Raw genomic sequence first — 15,827 nt, forward strand, 5'->3', positions numbered from 1 at the left:
ATCTTGACCACTTCCTGTTTGCGCTTTATATTGATTTTAGAAAAAACGCTACCATGTACGGCTGTGATTTTTGGCCATCTTACTCAGAGTCCACCTCCACTCATCAGGTGCCGAGGATTTTTCCCATCAATGAAAAATAAAAGAGTTATTAGTGTTTTAAAACATTTGAGATTCTCTCCTGGCAATCATGCCATGAAGACCACGCCCCTTCTGGTGGGAGGGGGAGGGACTATAAAACCCAGAAGTGTGGGCGTGGCTCAGTCTCTGCAAGATGGAGGAGGGAGAGGTCACGACTCGCTGTCTTTAGTGGCCTTAATAATAATAATAATACATTTTATTTATGGGTGCCTTTTAAGAGTCTCAAGGACACCTTACAAAAATTTAGCAAGTAGAGGAAAAACATGTAAACGGAATGAAATAAATAGTAGAGACATGACTAGTACACAAATTAAAGACAGAATTCAATTCAAAACACAATATGAGGCAATTCAAGCACAGATGAAAAGGGAGGGGGACGTGGGGCTAAGGATAGGCAGAGGTGAAGAGATGGGTCTTGAGGCGGGACTGGAAGATGGTGAGGGACACGGAATTTCGGATCAGTTGGGGGAGGGAGTTCCAGAGCCTGGGAGCTGACCTGGAGAAGGCTCTGTCCCCAAAACTGCGGAGGTTGGACTTGTGGATGGAGAGGAGACCGGCTGATGTGGATCTGAGGGACCGTGAGGGTTGGTAGGAGGAGAGGAGGTCAGTGAGATATGGGGGGGCCAGATGGTGGAGGGCTTTGTAGGTGAGGACCAGGATTTTGTAGGTGATCCGGTGGGAGATGGGAAGCCAGTGAAGTTGTTTGAAGACTGGAGTGATGTGATGCCAGGATTTGGTGTGGTTGATGAGTCGGGCGGCTGCGTTCTGGACCAGTTGGAGTCGGTTGATGTAGGTGGATCTGATGCCAAGGAGAAGTGAGTTGCAGTAGTCCAGTCGGGAGGAGATGAAGGCATGGATGAGTCTTTCAGCAGCGGGAGGTGTGAGAGAGGGTCTGATTTTGGCGATGTTGCGTAGGTGAAAGAAGGAGGTTTTAATGACATGGCGGATGTGAGGCTCAAGGGAGAGGGTGGAATCAAAGATCACGCCAAGGTTGCGGGCCTGGGGAGATGGGGAGACAGTGGTGCCGTCGATGGTGAGAGTGGGGTTATTGATTTTGCTGAGTGTGGATTTGGAGCCTATGAGGAGGAATTCTGTTTTATCGCTATTGAGTTTGAGGAAGTTATGTTGCATCCAGGTTTTTATAGCCTTGCACCCTGCTTGAAATGGAATTTCAAGAAATAGCTGTGAGTCAACTGCCAGCCCACCAGCCGTGAGTGAGTGAGCTGCCAGCACAACAGGCTTGAGTGACTGAGCCGCCAGCCCAATAATCCATTCGGCCCACAATGTCCATACTAGCCCTCTGGAAACCAGTCCCTTCAGCCCACAACACCCATACTAGCGCTCCAGAAAGCCCCCCCCCCCCCCCATTGCCCACCAATATTGGAATTGGTGGAGAGGTGGAATATTGCGTTGGGGGACCAGCCCTCCCGTGTGATGCTGGGTTGGTCCCACTTAGTCTAGTACCTTATAAAAATGTAGTTATAAACTACGAACAAATTTAATAAAATCTCTGGCGAAGTGCTCAGTGAGAGATGAATTACAGGAAGCATAGAGCTTCTCTTCATTCTGTGGTTTGAACTGATGAATCCATGGGCATCTGTCAACTTATTTTCTAGGAAGAACACTTATACAGTGACAACCACAAAAAAATTTGATGTTTGGCAACATACAATATGCAGAATGTGAGGTGATCAAAGAAAGTCAGTGTGTGCTCTTTTCAGTCATATCATTACAGAATAGTAAACATTCTATTCCACAACCTAATTTTGAAAATGATTAATTCACAGAATATTGTGCAGTACAAACCAGATTTAGAACGTTGATCAGTATGAGAGGAGTATATAGTTCTGAAGATACCTTAAGCAAACACAGACTGGATTAGGAACTCTATTTTATGAGGACAGTATACCAGCCACCAAACCGTACCAATATTGCTTAGGCAAGAAACAAGACACGTTCATTTTCAGATGAACTGGAGAAGCAATACTTGAATCCTTGCAAGACATCTTAAAGAAAAAAGGTAAGCAATTTAATGTATCTTTACTTTTGTCTCTTTTTTAAAATCTTTGAATCTTAAGTAGAAAACTTTTAGACAACTGTCCGTGGCAGCCCACTGCCCTACTTTCTCTTTCTGCAATTCATTGTTCCACATTCTTCTAAATGTTTTGATCAACTTCTCTGTAAACCATAAAATAGCCAGTATCACAGATGCTTCTCATGCTAAAAAAAATGCCTGTTCCAGCAACCTTTTCCATGAAACAACTCCCTCCAACTTTATGTGTAAGGAACTGCAGATACCGGTTTAAACTGAAGATAGACACAAAAAGAGTCAAGAGTGTTTTATTGTCATATGTCCCAGATAGAACAATGAAATTCTTACTTGCTGCAGCACAACAGAATATATAAACATTGTACACTGTAAACAATATGATAAACAAGAGAAGAAACCATTTCAGTGTGCATACTCACAAGTACACACACAAATATATATATATATATATATATATATATATATATCTATATTACTAAAAGTCTGTTCTTGACCGGTTTTGGCGATCTGTGCTGCGATTTCTGAGAGAACGCCGCCACCTACGGCCGTCATTTTTGGCCACCTCGCTCAGAGCCCCCCTCCGCCGCATGTGTGCCGAGGATTTTTCCAGTCGATGAAAAATGACAGAGATATTAATGATTTTACAAAATTCCCCATTCTCTCTGCTGCCCCCGCTGGCGGCAGGGGGCATGGACTATAAAACCAGGAAGTGGTGTGCCTCAATTAGTCTGCAAGCTGGAGAAAGGCAGAGGGTCACGTTTCTCTGAGCTGTGAATAACACTGAACACATGTCCACACAACTGTGAGTAAGTACCCTCAATGTGGTTTGAAAATGAAAATACGTTTAAAGTAAAAAAGCACCGCCTGCAAATGGTTGTTTGGGGGGTTTGGGTTGAAATAAAAAGGCACTCTCTCTCCCTCCCTCTCCTCTCCCCCCCCCCCCCTCTCCTCTCCCCCCGTCTCCGCTCCCCCCCCCCCTCCTCTCCCCCACTCTCCTCTCCCCCCTCTCCTCTCCCCCCTCCCCTCTCCCCCCCCCCGCTCTCCCCCCCCTCTCCTCTCCCCCCCTCTCCTCTCCCCCTCTCCTCTCCTCTCCCCTCTCCTCTCCCCCCTCTCCTCTCCCCCTCTCTTTCTCCCCTCTTTTTCTCCCACTCCTCCCCTCCATCCCCTCCCCCACCGTCCCTCCCCTAAATCCCCCTCCCCTCCACACACCCCTACCCCCTTCCCTCCACCCTCCCTGCTCCCCACCTCTCCCCCTCCCCTCACCTCTCCCCCTCCCCTCACCTCTCCCCTCCCCTCCTCACCTCTCCTTACCCTCTCCCCCCTCACCTCACCTCTCCCCCTCCCCTCTCGCCCCTCCCCTCACCTCTCCCCCCTCTCTCACCCTCTCTCTCTCCTCCCCTCCACCCACACCTTTCCCCTCTCACCCACCCTCCCTCTTCTCATCCTCGCCACCCGCTCTCCCTCTTGCCCCGCTCTGTGTGTCTCTGCCCCTTCTCTCCCTGCCCTCACTCTCTACCCCCCCTCCCCCCCTCTCTAGATGTGACTGCAAGTTGGGGGCTATGCGTCAGTAGATAGGGTGGTTATGGGGTAAAAGGAGCAAATTAATAATATTAATATAATATCAAGGGGGGTAATTAGCGTGAGTGCGGGGCGGGGGGGTAGTTAGTGTGTGTGACGCTGCATACCACCTCCCCCCCCCCCCCCCCCCACAACCGCACATTGGGGGAACAGACCCAACGGGTCTGCACTTGGTCTAGTATATATATACATATATTTACATATTTCTGTATTATGTATATATATTTCTATATATACACACATACACACACTCGAAAAACAAACAATGGTAGTGCAATAATAATAATAGTCTATTATAGTTCAGAGCTTATTTGAAGTTGTAGTGTAATAGCTTGATGCCTGTAGATAAGAAGCTTTTCCTGAACCTGGATGTTACAGTTTTCAGGCTTATGTACCTTCTTCCCGATGCCAGGGGTGAAATGAGTGTGTGTTAAGGATGGTGTGGGTCTCTGATGATCCTGGCTGCCTTTTTGAAGCAGCGACTCCGATAAATCCCTTCGATGGTGGGGAGGTTAGATCCGGTGATGGACTGAGCAGTGTTCACAACTTTTTGCAGTCTTTTCCGCTCTTGGGCGTTCAAATTGCCGAACCAGGCCATGATGCAAACAATAAATATGCTCTCTACTGTACATCTGTAGAAGTTCAAGAGAATCCTCTCTGACATATCAAATCTCCGTAATCTTCTCAAGAAGTAGAAGCATTGATATGCTTTATTTATAATTGCATCAGTGTGCTAGGTCCAGGAAAGATCTTCGGAAATATGCACGCGCAGGAATTTGGTTTTTGACTCCCCCCCCCCCCCCCCCCCCCCCCCCCCCACAATTCTTTGTTCTTTATCTCTCCACATTACAGTCTATATCTCATGTTTACCTTATCCCTAACCAGTCTTAAAAAGGGACTCGACACAAAACGTCACCCATTCCTTCTCTCCAGAGATGCTGCCTGTCCCGCTGAGTTACTCCAGCTTTTTGTGTCTATCTTCCCTCCAACTTTATCCTCAGTGTCTCCAAACAAATAAAAATTAATTACTCCCCTTACTGACTTGTCAGTCTGTGGGCCTACAGCCCAACTGTGCTTTGTAATACAACAATAGGGTCAATACATCTGACAGCACACCCAGGATGTAACATCACTGCCCTCTTTGCACAAGCCTAATCTAGGGTTGAATCCTATAGCTGAAAATCCAATACTAAACATTTGATTAGAGCGTTAAAGAAAAATCAATCTTGCTTCAACGCCTTTGGACTGCCCTAGATAATCCATTGAATCTCATAAAATCTCCAGTGATGAGGAGCCCTTCTGCTGGCTTCTGCAAACATCTCTCCTCTATGTGGAAATGATTGCAGTGAAAGGAAATTGCACACGTAGTACTGCCTCCCATCTCACTGATTATGGTTGTAGCCTCACAGGGTTGTTGCAGTGGATGACTTTCACTTCCCCAATATTGACTGGGATTTACTCAGGGCAAGAGGATTAGATGGGGCAGAATTTGTCAGGTGTACTAAAGAAGGTTGACTTAAACATTCCGACTCAAGGAGGGTTCATACTGGACCCTGGTATTGAGAACTGAGCCTGGTCAGGTGACTGGCGTTGCAGTGGAAGAAGAATTGGAAGATAGTAATCACAACTCCAAGTTTTAAGATTGTTTTGAATAGGGACGTCTGGATGTTGGAGACAATTATTCGAGAAAGGATTTACTCCCCTTTGGAAGAGAATGGGCTAATTAGAGATAGCCAGCAGGCTTTGCACATGGCAAGTGGTGTCTCACTAACTTGATTGAGTTTTTTTGAGATGTCGAAGGAGTTTGGTGAAGGTAGACGATGCATGTTGTATACATGGATTTTAGCATGGTTTTTGATAATCCCTCATGATAGGCTGATCCAGAATTAAGATTTGGAGGATTCATGATGACTTAGTCATATGGATTCAGAAATAACTTATTCATAGAAGACAGAGGGTTGCGGTGGAAGGTAGATATTCTGGCTGGAGGTCTTGACCAGTGGAGTTCCTCAGTGCTGTTTGTCATAAATGACCCAGACATAAATGTAGATGAGTCGGTGAATAAGATTGCTGATGACACCAAAATTGGAGGAGTTGCACACATTGAGGAATTCTGTCAGAATATTTAGCAGGATATAGATAAGCTGCAGAAATGGGCGTATAAATGGCAGATGGAGTTTACATCGAGCAAGTGTGAGGTGTTGTACTTTGGGAGGTTGAATGTAAAGAGAGAGTGTGCAATTAATGGCAAAACCTTTAACATTGATGCACAGTGGGATCTTGGGAGCAAGTTCATAGCTCACTAAAGGTGGCAGCACAGGTGGATGGGGTGGTAGAAATGGTGTAAGCTATGCTTGCCTTCATTGCTAAGGGCATTTAATATGAGTCAGGAAGTCATGAGTCTGGAACGTTGGAGGTTGAGGGAAGATTTGATGGAAGTAAAATTATGAGAGGGATAGATAGGGGAGACAGTCAGAAACTTTTTTCCGAAGATGGAAATGGCCAATGCTAGAGGGCATAGGTATAAGGTGAGAGGGGGAAAGTTCGATGGTGATTTTTTATTGTTATTTTTTTACACAGAGAGTAGTGAGGGCCTAGAATGCTTTGCCAGAGGTGGTTGTGGAAGCAGATATGATAGTAGCGTTTAAGAGGCTTTTAGATAGGCACATGGAAGTACAGGGAATAGAAGGAAATGGCAGGTAATGTAGAGGCAGTTGACATCAGTTTAACCAGCATCATATTCGGCACAAATATTGTGGGCCAAAGTGCCCGTTCCTGTGCTGAACTGTTTTATGTGACATTTGGCCGGCTTCTCCTCTGTCATGCTAGTTTACTGTTTTTATTAACATACAGGATTCTCAGAAAAACATGACAAGATGCAACGTAGGGTGAAGATCTTACAGGTATGCTGTCCTATTTTCCATCACTAAACAGAAAACAACTAATCCACCAGGGGGGACCGCACGATGGCAGCCTCACCAACTGTCTAGTCTGTCTGTCTTTTTGTCTTTTTTTTGGTATTTTTAGTGTGTTTTTAAAGATTTGTCTTCATGTTCTCTGGTTTGTTTTATGTGGAGAGTGGGGGAGGGGATCGGGGGAAACTTTTTTTTCAATCTCTTACCTTGCTGAAGATGCGATTGTTTTCCGGATCGTGTCTCCGGTCGCTCTGCGGTCTAACATCATGGAGCTGGAGGCCTTGCTCGGGACTGACTTTGAGCCCCACCACGGGGCCGTGGTCCGACTATCGAAGCCGATCCCTTCCCTGGGATCGACGCTCCAACCGCGGCATGCGGATTTCACCATCGACAAGCTCGCAGTCTCGGGTAGAGATGGATGTTGGGAAGCTTCATATGACGCAGAAGGTTCGACCAGCCCCGACCCAGGGTCAGATCGTCCGGCGCGGGGGTGCTGACATCCCCCCCGATGCGGGAGCTTGATCGCCCCGAACTAGGAGGGCCTGAACACCGTTGGCTACGGGAGCCAAGATCGTCCCGTCAATGGAAGGCTTGAGGCCCCTGACCACGGGAGAACAAAGAAGGGTAGAGGTTGAACTTTTTTTCACCTTCCATCACAGTAAGGAATGTGGAGGAGTCACTGTGGTGGATGTTTATGTTAAAATGTATTTGTGTGTTTTGTTGCTTTTAATGGTATGACAGTATGGCAAATCACATTCCTCGTATGTTGCAAAACATACTTGGCTAATAAAGTATGATTATGATTATTTTTACCTTTTCCTTATAATAGAATTATAGGAATCCAGGAGGAGGGGTGGTAGAGATGGATGACAGGGTGAATAGTCGATTTCCCTACAGAGGGAATCTAGAGTTAGAGAGTTCGGCTCACAATTCTCAGGATAATGGGAAACCTGTTTAGGATTAAAATGAGACAGAATTTCAACAACTTAAAGTCTTTGCAATTCTTTAGCTCAGAGAACTGTGAACACTGAGTTATTAAGTACATTCACAGTTTGAGATGGATGTATTATTAACCACATGGGATATGAAACAGGAAGGTGGAGTTGTGGCTGACAAGCAGATAAGCCATAATCTTATGGAATGGCAGAGAATGAGGGCTCATGATGCTCATGGCTCATGCAGCCTCCTCCATAGCTATTTATATTTTCTAATCCAAATGCTTGATAATTTTATAAGAATCCACATTAGATCTCATGCAAATACTAATTTAGGATTGGTTGAGAAAGAATTCTATATTTTAAATATTCCATTATAATTAACCACAGTGCACCTATTAACTGATACTCACAATACTACAAAAGCTTTGAACAATGGTGGGTTGCAGAACAATAATCCAAACGGTAAAAACGGAGCAAGGCCTCAGTAAAAGTGTTTTACAAAGTCAATCACACATCATTCCTTCTTCAAAATTTCACCTGTTCCTACCTGAACAAATTAAAACTGGGTGCCGTTATAGGTCTATAATACCAATCAAGAGGAAAAGATTTATGCTAAACATAGTAAAAATGATTACTGCACATTTTTGTCATTTAAAACATGACCTCAATGTTAAGGATTATGACAGCAAAATCATCAGTTTTTGACATTAACTGAGAGGAATGTCAGGACTGACACAAATCATGTGAAAAAGTGGAAATCCAAAGGTGCCATCAACAATTCACTTCTGGACCATTGGTTGTGTTCCATTATGATTCATCATGAAGTTCAATATAACAAATTGTGTTAAAGACATTCAAGATGTTTTTAAAAGATCAAAGCCCTGGCTAAGGTTGGGGGTGAGACATAAGCTGGTTTTGTTTAACGAATTACTCAGGCAGAACTTGCTTAGGACAGCCCAAGTGATGTTTATGACACATAAAACTCTTCAACAATTAGGTCTTGAATGTAGACTATCCCCCCAATAATTTATTCGGTTCAATTCTGGGAGAATCACCCACAATATATTTGTTACTTGGAATACTGAAATCAGTAGCATACTAGCAGTGTTTGCTGTAAACATAATTGGAAATATTTTGCAAAAATCATTTTAAATTGGCATATTCATCTGTGCCACAATCAAAAAACTGGTCCCCAATTTATTCCCAACTGTACAATCTACCTTCCAATTCAAATAATTCTTAATTAAATTGCATAATCAGAAATCCCAGCACAAGTATGCAGCATTTTTTTTCCAGAAAATGTATTCCCTGATCTTTTCAGCAGTGGTAGCACGGAGCAGAATTCTGCTCAAATCTGCTTTATTACCAAATATAAGCATTATTTAATAAGGCATTCCTCTAAAACTAAAATAAGCTTTAAAATATGTTTTCTTTTGATATAGACTGATAAACCAGAACAATCCTTGAAGGGGTCAAGACTATTGTTGTGGGTGATACCTAAAGTGGGCAGATTTAAGCTTAAGCCAGTATAAACATTTATGGTTGTTATTCCTATTTAAAGTTCATCAATTGTTCCATGCTGATTTAACAAATTGTTCAGATTGTGCTGATGTTATGGGTCCAAACATATAGAACATCAAAGCCCATTGTTTAATTCAGAATGAGATTTAACATTAAGAGAGTTAAAAAGGGAATTTACTTTGCAGAATAAACATGCAGGAGATAACATGTTATTATTTATATACTTATTATATACAAGATATTAGTCATATAGTAATGTACACCTAAACATTTATTATCTTGCATATTTGAAACACACCACATCATTGATGCATCTGCTGTGCACCGGCATTTGGTCTCATCAAGGAAGTGCTTGGTATCATCTGCACCAGCTGTAAACGCTCTCAGAAATATCCTACATTGCCTGCATACTACATATTTACCAAGTGTTCTGCGACTTCAGCAAGCATTTCCAGTCTCTTCAACTTCTTGCACTTTACAGGTAATTTTGTTTTGGTATTATGCTCAAATTATAGGCAGTAGAAGAACTATTGTGACAACAACTATTGTCACAGTAGTTGATCTAACTAACAGCTGTCTTGTATGGACAATAGGTTTATATTACAACCACTTAAAGTTTAGAAAAGGTGTCAAGTGATACCCAGTGTAATAAAAAAAGAGCCAAACTTGTAGTCAACTTACTACAATTGTTTTAACAAGTATTAATTAAGTTTATCCAGTGGTTATAAGGTTAATTGGCAGTGCTAACATTATATTACATCTGCTAAGCAATAAACTGAAAAGAAAATTAGACCATTCTAATAATTATCATAATAATTGTGGTGAAAATGTAACTTCCTTCTGTAGGCAATGGTAGCTGAGAATTGTAATATAACTATGTCTAAGGACAATGGAAGTCTATATGCTAAAACACAACAGATTATACTGTAATGACCAATTCAGTTAACGGACCAATTGTAGTTTCATTGAAAGAAAGTGCAAAATTGGAAAAGTTGCTAAAATGAAATTCTGTAATTCCTAATTATCGTGTTATTGATAAGAAGCAAAGTTATCTTGAAATACATCTGGTAAAGAAGAAACAGAGAAAAGATGAAAAGAATAAATTGCATTTGTGCAAGGCTTTTCACATTCCTGTTATGAAGTCCAGAAGTTACTTACACCTAGTGATCTGGAGTACTCCTTGGACAAATGTAGTAATTGTTCATTGAAACACATAAATTAACAGATCAACTCAATGTGTGCAGGCCAGCCAAAAAAGAGATAATTAATTTAATCTAATTTTCCAATTTAATCTGTAATCTTGCAAATTGAGGCGCTTTGTGTGCTCCACCAGATAATGTTTTAAAATGCGTTTTAAGTTTTTGTCACCACAATTCTTTGAATGGAAAATCTTTCCTCAGTTCATTTCTAATCCTTTGACAAATTCCCTGACCAGTCCACTAACAAAAATTAACCTTCCTTCTCACCCTGGCCCCTTGTCATCTTGTCCATCTCAAATATACAAAGAATTGTGAAATATGAAGGGTACAAAGGACTAATGGACAACCTGTTCATTAATTCAAATCTACATGAAAGCAAAATGGGGCAAGAATTGGTAGATAGTTCCCAAAACTAACATGGCTTGTATCACTACAGTTAACAAAGACTAAATAGCAGTTGGTTTTCCGTAAAATAAAACAAAGATGCTGATTTTTTTTTTAAAGTAACCAAATTCTTTGTAAGTAGAAGCCAAATTAATTACTGTATTAATTTAATTTAAGTATTGTCTATGCTAAGCATAAATAATGTTAAGATTAAATGTCAAATTATATTTTAACATCAAAGTAAGAACGAAATTTTAAATGGATAAAATTGATAATAAATTTGTCTCATTTATCATTAACCATAAAAATGACAAAATCAATTTCAATATTTCTGATTATGTGGATTCCTACTTTGTTCATGTTTTGATGTTAAACAAGATAGACACAATTAAGACCGAAACCCCCATCCAAAGCCACAGGACAAAATGCCAAAGATTGAAATTTAAATTAAAACATCTTCACATCATTATAGCTGCAATGATTTTAGCTTCTATCCCTCTAAATCTTTTCTATCCAGATACCCATCCAAATGATTTTAATCTTTGTAATTGCATCTGCTTCGAAAGCTTGCCCTGGCAGCTCATACCGTATACCTGTACTTACTGTCCTCTGTGTGGAGAAAGTTGCCCTCATGTCCTTTTAAAATATTTTCTTTCTCTCTTTATCACTGCCCTCTAACTTTAGACTCCCCTACCATCCACCTTATCTATGCCCCTCATGATTTTATAAACCTCAATAAAGTAATTCCCTCAGCCTCCTAGGCTCCATGTCAGTAACATCCTTGTGAATATATTTTGCACCTTTCCAGCTTAATTACATTGTTCCTGTAGTAGCCATTTATAGTTGGACGAACAGAACTGTGCCTAATATGCCAAGTGCAGTCTCACCAATGGCTTCTATAGTTGCAACTCCTGTACTCTCTCAATATGCAAAGGCAAATGTGCCAAATACTTTCTTCACCATCCTGTCTACCTGAGTCACCACTTTCAGGGATTATGTACCAGTACTTCTAGGTCTCATACTTCTCCAATGCCCTCCCATTTACTGCGCAAATAATTTAGATTCATACTACAGGAAATCACTTTTTCAGACATATTGCCTTCTACACCATGCTTACAAATTGAAGCTGTAATATAAAGATTTAGTGCACGTTGTTGGCACGTTTCCTGAGAAAAATACCATGTTTTAATCACCGTCCAAATGCCAGGAGCATCCCTGACATACATTTTCATAAGGACATGGATTAACAAATTAAATAACATCGACATTCTCTCTAAGATTATGGTGTAATTTTTTACTGGCAGTGAAGCAAGGAAATAATCCTAAACCTCAAAGGGCAAAGATATCTGACAACTGCAAGAAAATGGTGTGAAAAATAAATATATTAATAATGCAAATACAGTGTTACAGATTTCAAAAGCCTATTGGTTTAGCTTAGTTTTGTTTATCGTTTTCTATGTACCGAGGTACAGTGAAAATTTTTTGTTTGCATGCAATACAGTCAAAGAAAAGTCTATACATGATTACAATCAAGCTATCCACAGTGTACAGATCAATGATGATGGGTACAAGATAAGGATTGTAGGGAAATATGGATGTATAAATATACATATTTGGGCTAAAAGAGTACAGGGAAATAACATGGGATATAAGTCAAATAGATAATTAGTTCAAAACAATGAAAACATAATCTGGCAGATCGGTTTCATTGAATCATTGAGTGGCCAGTTGAAGCCCATAGAAAACCCACAGTTTCTGCGAACCAAGATGTAAGATGTCGTGCGTTTTGTTGTAATCCCATCCCCCCGGGCAGAGTGTGCATGCTATCGCTACAGGCCACTGGTACTTTCGGTGGGTCAGTGTGTGTGTTTGTGGGTCTGGAGTGGACGAGGAGAGGTGAATGAGCGGCGAGATGATGAAGAGCATCATTATCATAGGCCAAGGTTCACTCACTAAACCCCGGGTAGATTTAACACTGCAAGAGGCTGGGCTGCGCCAGAAAATCAACCACTGCGTTTATTGGGGCGGGGAGATCAAACGGTCAGTTTAAGCATTACAAAAGAGGCGATGGCCAACTTTAGAGCCGCCACTTCACTTCAGCCAGGTCTTTACTCACTCGCCCGACAATCTCGGCGTCGCTCTCCCATCCCGTGGCCCTGGCAACGCCGCGCCGTGACGCGGTGCCCGCCGGGAGATGGAGTCCATTGCGCCCAGATTAAACTACAAATCCCATCAGGTACCGCGTCACCCACGTACATTTGAATTGGGTCCGCCTGGGAAAATAAACCTTCAACTTAGTTCCTGAAACAAATGTAAGGAAGAGCGGGAAAAACATAGATCATTTTTTAAATCCCAATATTTGTATTTGCATTCAAACCAATTTAAATAAAATAATAAGAATAGAAACCGCTGGAAGTCGACTTTGAACGTTCACCAGAAGTGCCATCTGGCTTATGGAGTATTTCTTGCATATTGCCTCCTGTTTCCATTATGTATCTCTAAACTAAACTAAATATAAATATTCAGCTCCAATTGGCACCAGTTTAAGACAAAGTGATAACTGTAGATTAAGGCCAGACGCCACTTAACCTTTTTCTCCTGATTAGTTTATCCAGCCTTCACAAATATTTATTTTACAAACCATCCCACAATCAATTCGAAGGTACACAAAATTGCTGGGGAAACTCAGCGGGTGCAGCAGCATCTATGGAGCGAAGGAAATAGGCGACGTTTCGGGCCGAAACCCTTCTCCCTCAATTCGTTCCTTTGATCAAACCAACGTTAATTCTCATTACTCCCCTCCGAGGACCTACCTGAGGGCTGCTTTTTATAATTCAGGAACACATTTGGGAATGCCTAGCAATGATCTTCACCTACCTATTCCAGCCTTCACTGCTACCATCATTTTGAGGTCATAATCTCCATCTGATGCACATGCAACCAATACTGCTCTCGAAAGATTGAAAATTCCTTTGCATCTTTTCCCATCAATGTTACAAATAAAGAACAAATACTGAAAAACAGAAAAAATTATCCTGAACTAGAATTCCAAAAACGTACAGTTGGCTGAATGAAGATTTATTGACACTGAATTACTGTATCAATGTGAGATGCAATAATAATTTGCCAGTTAATTTTTCTTTAAATTAATGAATATAATGCTTTCATCAATAAACCATGAGGAAAGCATGAACCCCAAATAATTCCGTTTAAAAATATGTTTTCTTAATCATTGGCTTATCATTAAAATAATGCTAAATGGCAGCAACTATGCAAATTGCCTTGTAGAATGGTCAGTTTTACATCATCATAGTCTGTAATAAAATATATGTCTTGATTTTCTTTTCATTTCTAACATAATGTTACATTCAGTTTCCTTTCAAAGGTCCAGCCAGCTATCGACTGCAATAATGTCCCTGCAAATGGTTTCAGTGAACAGCAGTAACAACCTAATACAGCCAGGATTCTCCTTACTCGATTTTCATGGTGAAGTCTTTCTTTTTGGGCAAAAAGGGTGGCCTAAACGATCCTGCAGCACAGGCGTTTTTCTTCTTCATCTCAAGGACCATCTACTGAAACTTAAACCCGTTTCATTTTCATCGGAATCATGCTACCTTCCACCGCTGCGCCGGCCTGCAATAACTCATTACTCGGATCCCTCAGAAACAGGAAGCCTTTATTATATCATTCACGGTGGGAGAACTCCGAATAGTGAAGTGCCTAATTCACTTTACGTCATGAGGGTTTATGACAATACTGCCAAAAAGAGAACATCTCTTTGTTGCAGTGAAAAAAATCTAAAAGGAGATGTCCCCACAGGAAGATATGGCCACACCATCAATGTGATTCAGAGCAAGGGACAAACTATATGTGTCTTGTTTGGGGGTAGATCCTACCAGCCTCCTGGGCAAAGAACCACAGAAAACTGGAACAGCTTAGTCGATTGTTTGCCTGAGGTTTATCTGATTGATATGAACACCGGCCATTGCACATCCCACATGCTACCAGAAATAGAAGAAGGATTTTCATTCCATGTTGCTGTTTCAAAAATTGACACCATCTATATATTAGGTGGCCACTCCATCAAAGACAATCATCGCCCTGAAAGATTGCTTAGTCTAAAAGTAGATCTTTCAGGCATCCATCCCAGTGTTAAATGTACAGTACTGCATGGGGGTATCTCTGTATCAAGTGCAATAGTGACCCAAGCTGGCAAAGATGAATTCATCATTGTTGGCGGCTATGAATCTGAGAGTAAGAAGCGAATCATTTGTAACACCATCGTTTTGGAGAATGATAGCATTCAGATATTGGATAAAGATCCCCCAATGTGGACTAGTGATATAAACACAAGCAAAACCTGGTTTGGCAGCGATATGGGAAGTGGTGCAGTGTTAATAGGAATTCCTGGAAATACAAAACAGGATACATCAGAAGCAAACTACTTCTATATAGCACATTTTGGACAGCCAAAAGAGGAGAGCCAAATGTCTGCCAGCCAGGAATCCTTTACTGATCCTGAGGAATGCAGTGCATTTGAAGATTCAGAAGAATTTCACTTTGTAGTGGAACCAGATTCCTCTGAATATGTGGAAAACTTGAATGAAGGTGATGAAGAAGGATATTGGATAAAATGCAGTGCCAACTGCAATATGAATATCAAGATCTGGGTGCCCTATTATTCCACAGAACTCAATAAACCAGCAATGATCTTCTGTTCAAATGCAGGTGATGATGGACACTGGGTACATGCTCAGTGCATGAATCTCACAGAATCACAGCTAATCCAGTTTTCTCAGGAGAACATAACGTACTTTTGCAATGAACACTTTATTGAGAGAAGCATTAAAACTCCACCAAAGATAAAGCAGATAAAGCGAACACCAATAAAAACCCCACGTAAGAAGTCACCAGCAACACTGAAAAGGACACCAATGAAGAAAAGCTTCCTGAAGAGACTGTTTGATTGAAATTGTAAAACTTATAACAAAAATACTGCATGCAGATAATTATAAACAGTACAGGGTTCTGACTTTTAGCATATTCCAGACCTATTACTGCATTAAGATATCAGTCGTTATTTTGTGGAATATAAATGCAGCAA

General features: G+C 41.3%; 2 protein-coding genes across 2 annotated transcripts in view; one reads left to right on the plus strand and one right to left on the minus strand.

Annotated features, from left to right (window-relative positions):
* The window catches only part of LOC116984637 (intraflagellar transport associated protein), a 35,486-nt gene extending 22,586 nt beyond the window's left edge, over positions 1-12,900 (minus strand). The window contains exon 1 of the mRNA XM_033038894.1: positions 12,840-12,900. The gene's annotated coding sequence lies outside the window, so the exon portion shown is untranslated. The remainder of the gene's footprint in view (positions 1-12,839) is intronic.
* A 1,212-nt stretch (positions 12,901-14,112) lies between these two features.
* On the plus strand, positions 14,113-15,827 carry rag2 (recombination activating 2). Its single transcript, XM_033038586.1, has one exon. It carries the CDS (start codon positions 14,134-14,136, stop codon positions 15,691-15,693), a length of 1,560 nt encoding a protein of 519 aa, XP_032894477.1. The 5' UTR covers positions 14,113-14,133; the 3' UTR covers positions 15,694-15,827.

The sequence above is a fragment of the Amblyraja radiata genome, chromosome 20 (assembly GCF_010909765.2).
Source record: "Amblyraja radiata isolate CabotCenter1 chromosome 20, sAmbRad1.1.pri, whole genome shotgun sequence".
In the NCBI taxonomy this organism is placed as follows: domain Eukaryota; kingdom Metazoa; phylum Chordata; class Chondrichthyes; order Rajiformes; family Rajidae; genus Amblyraja; species Amblyraja radiata.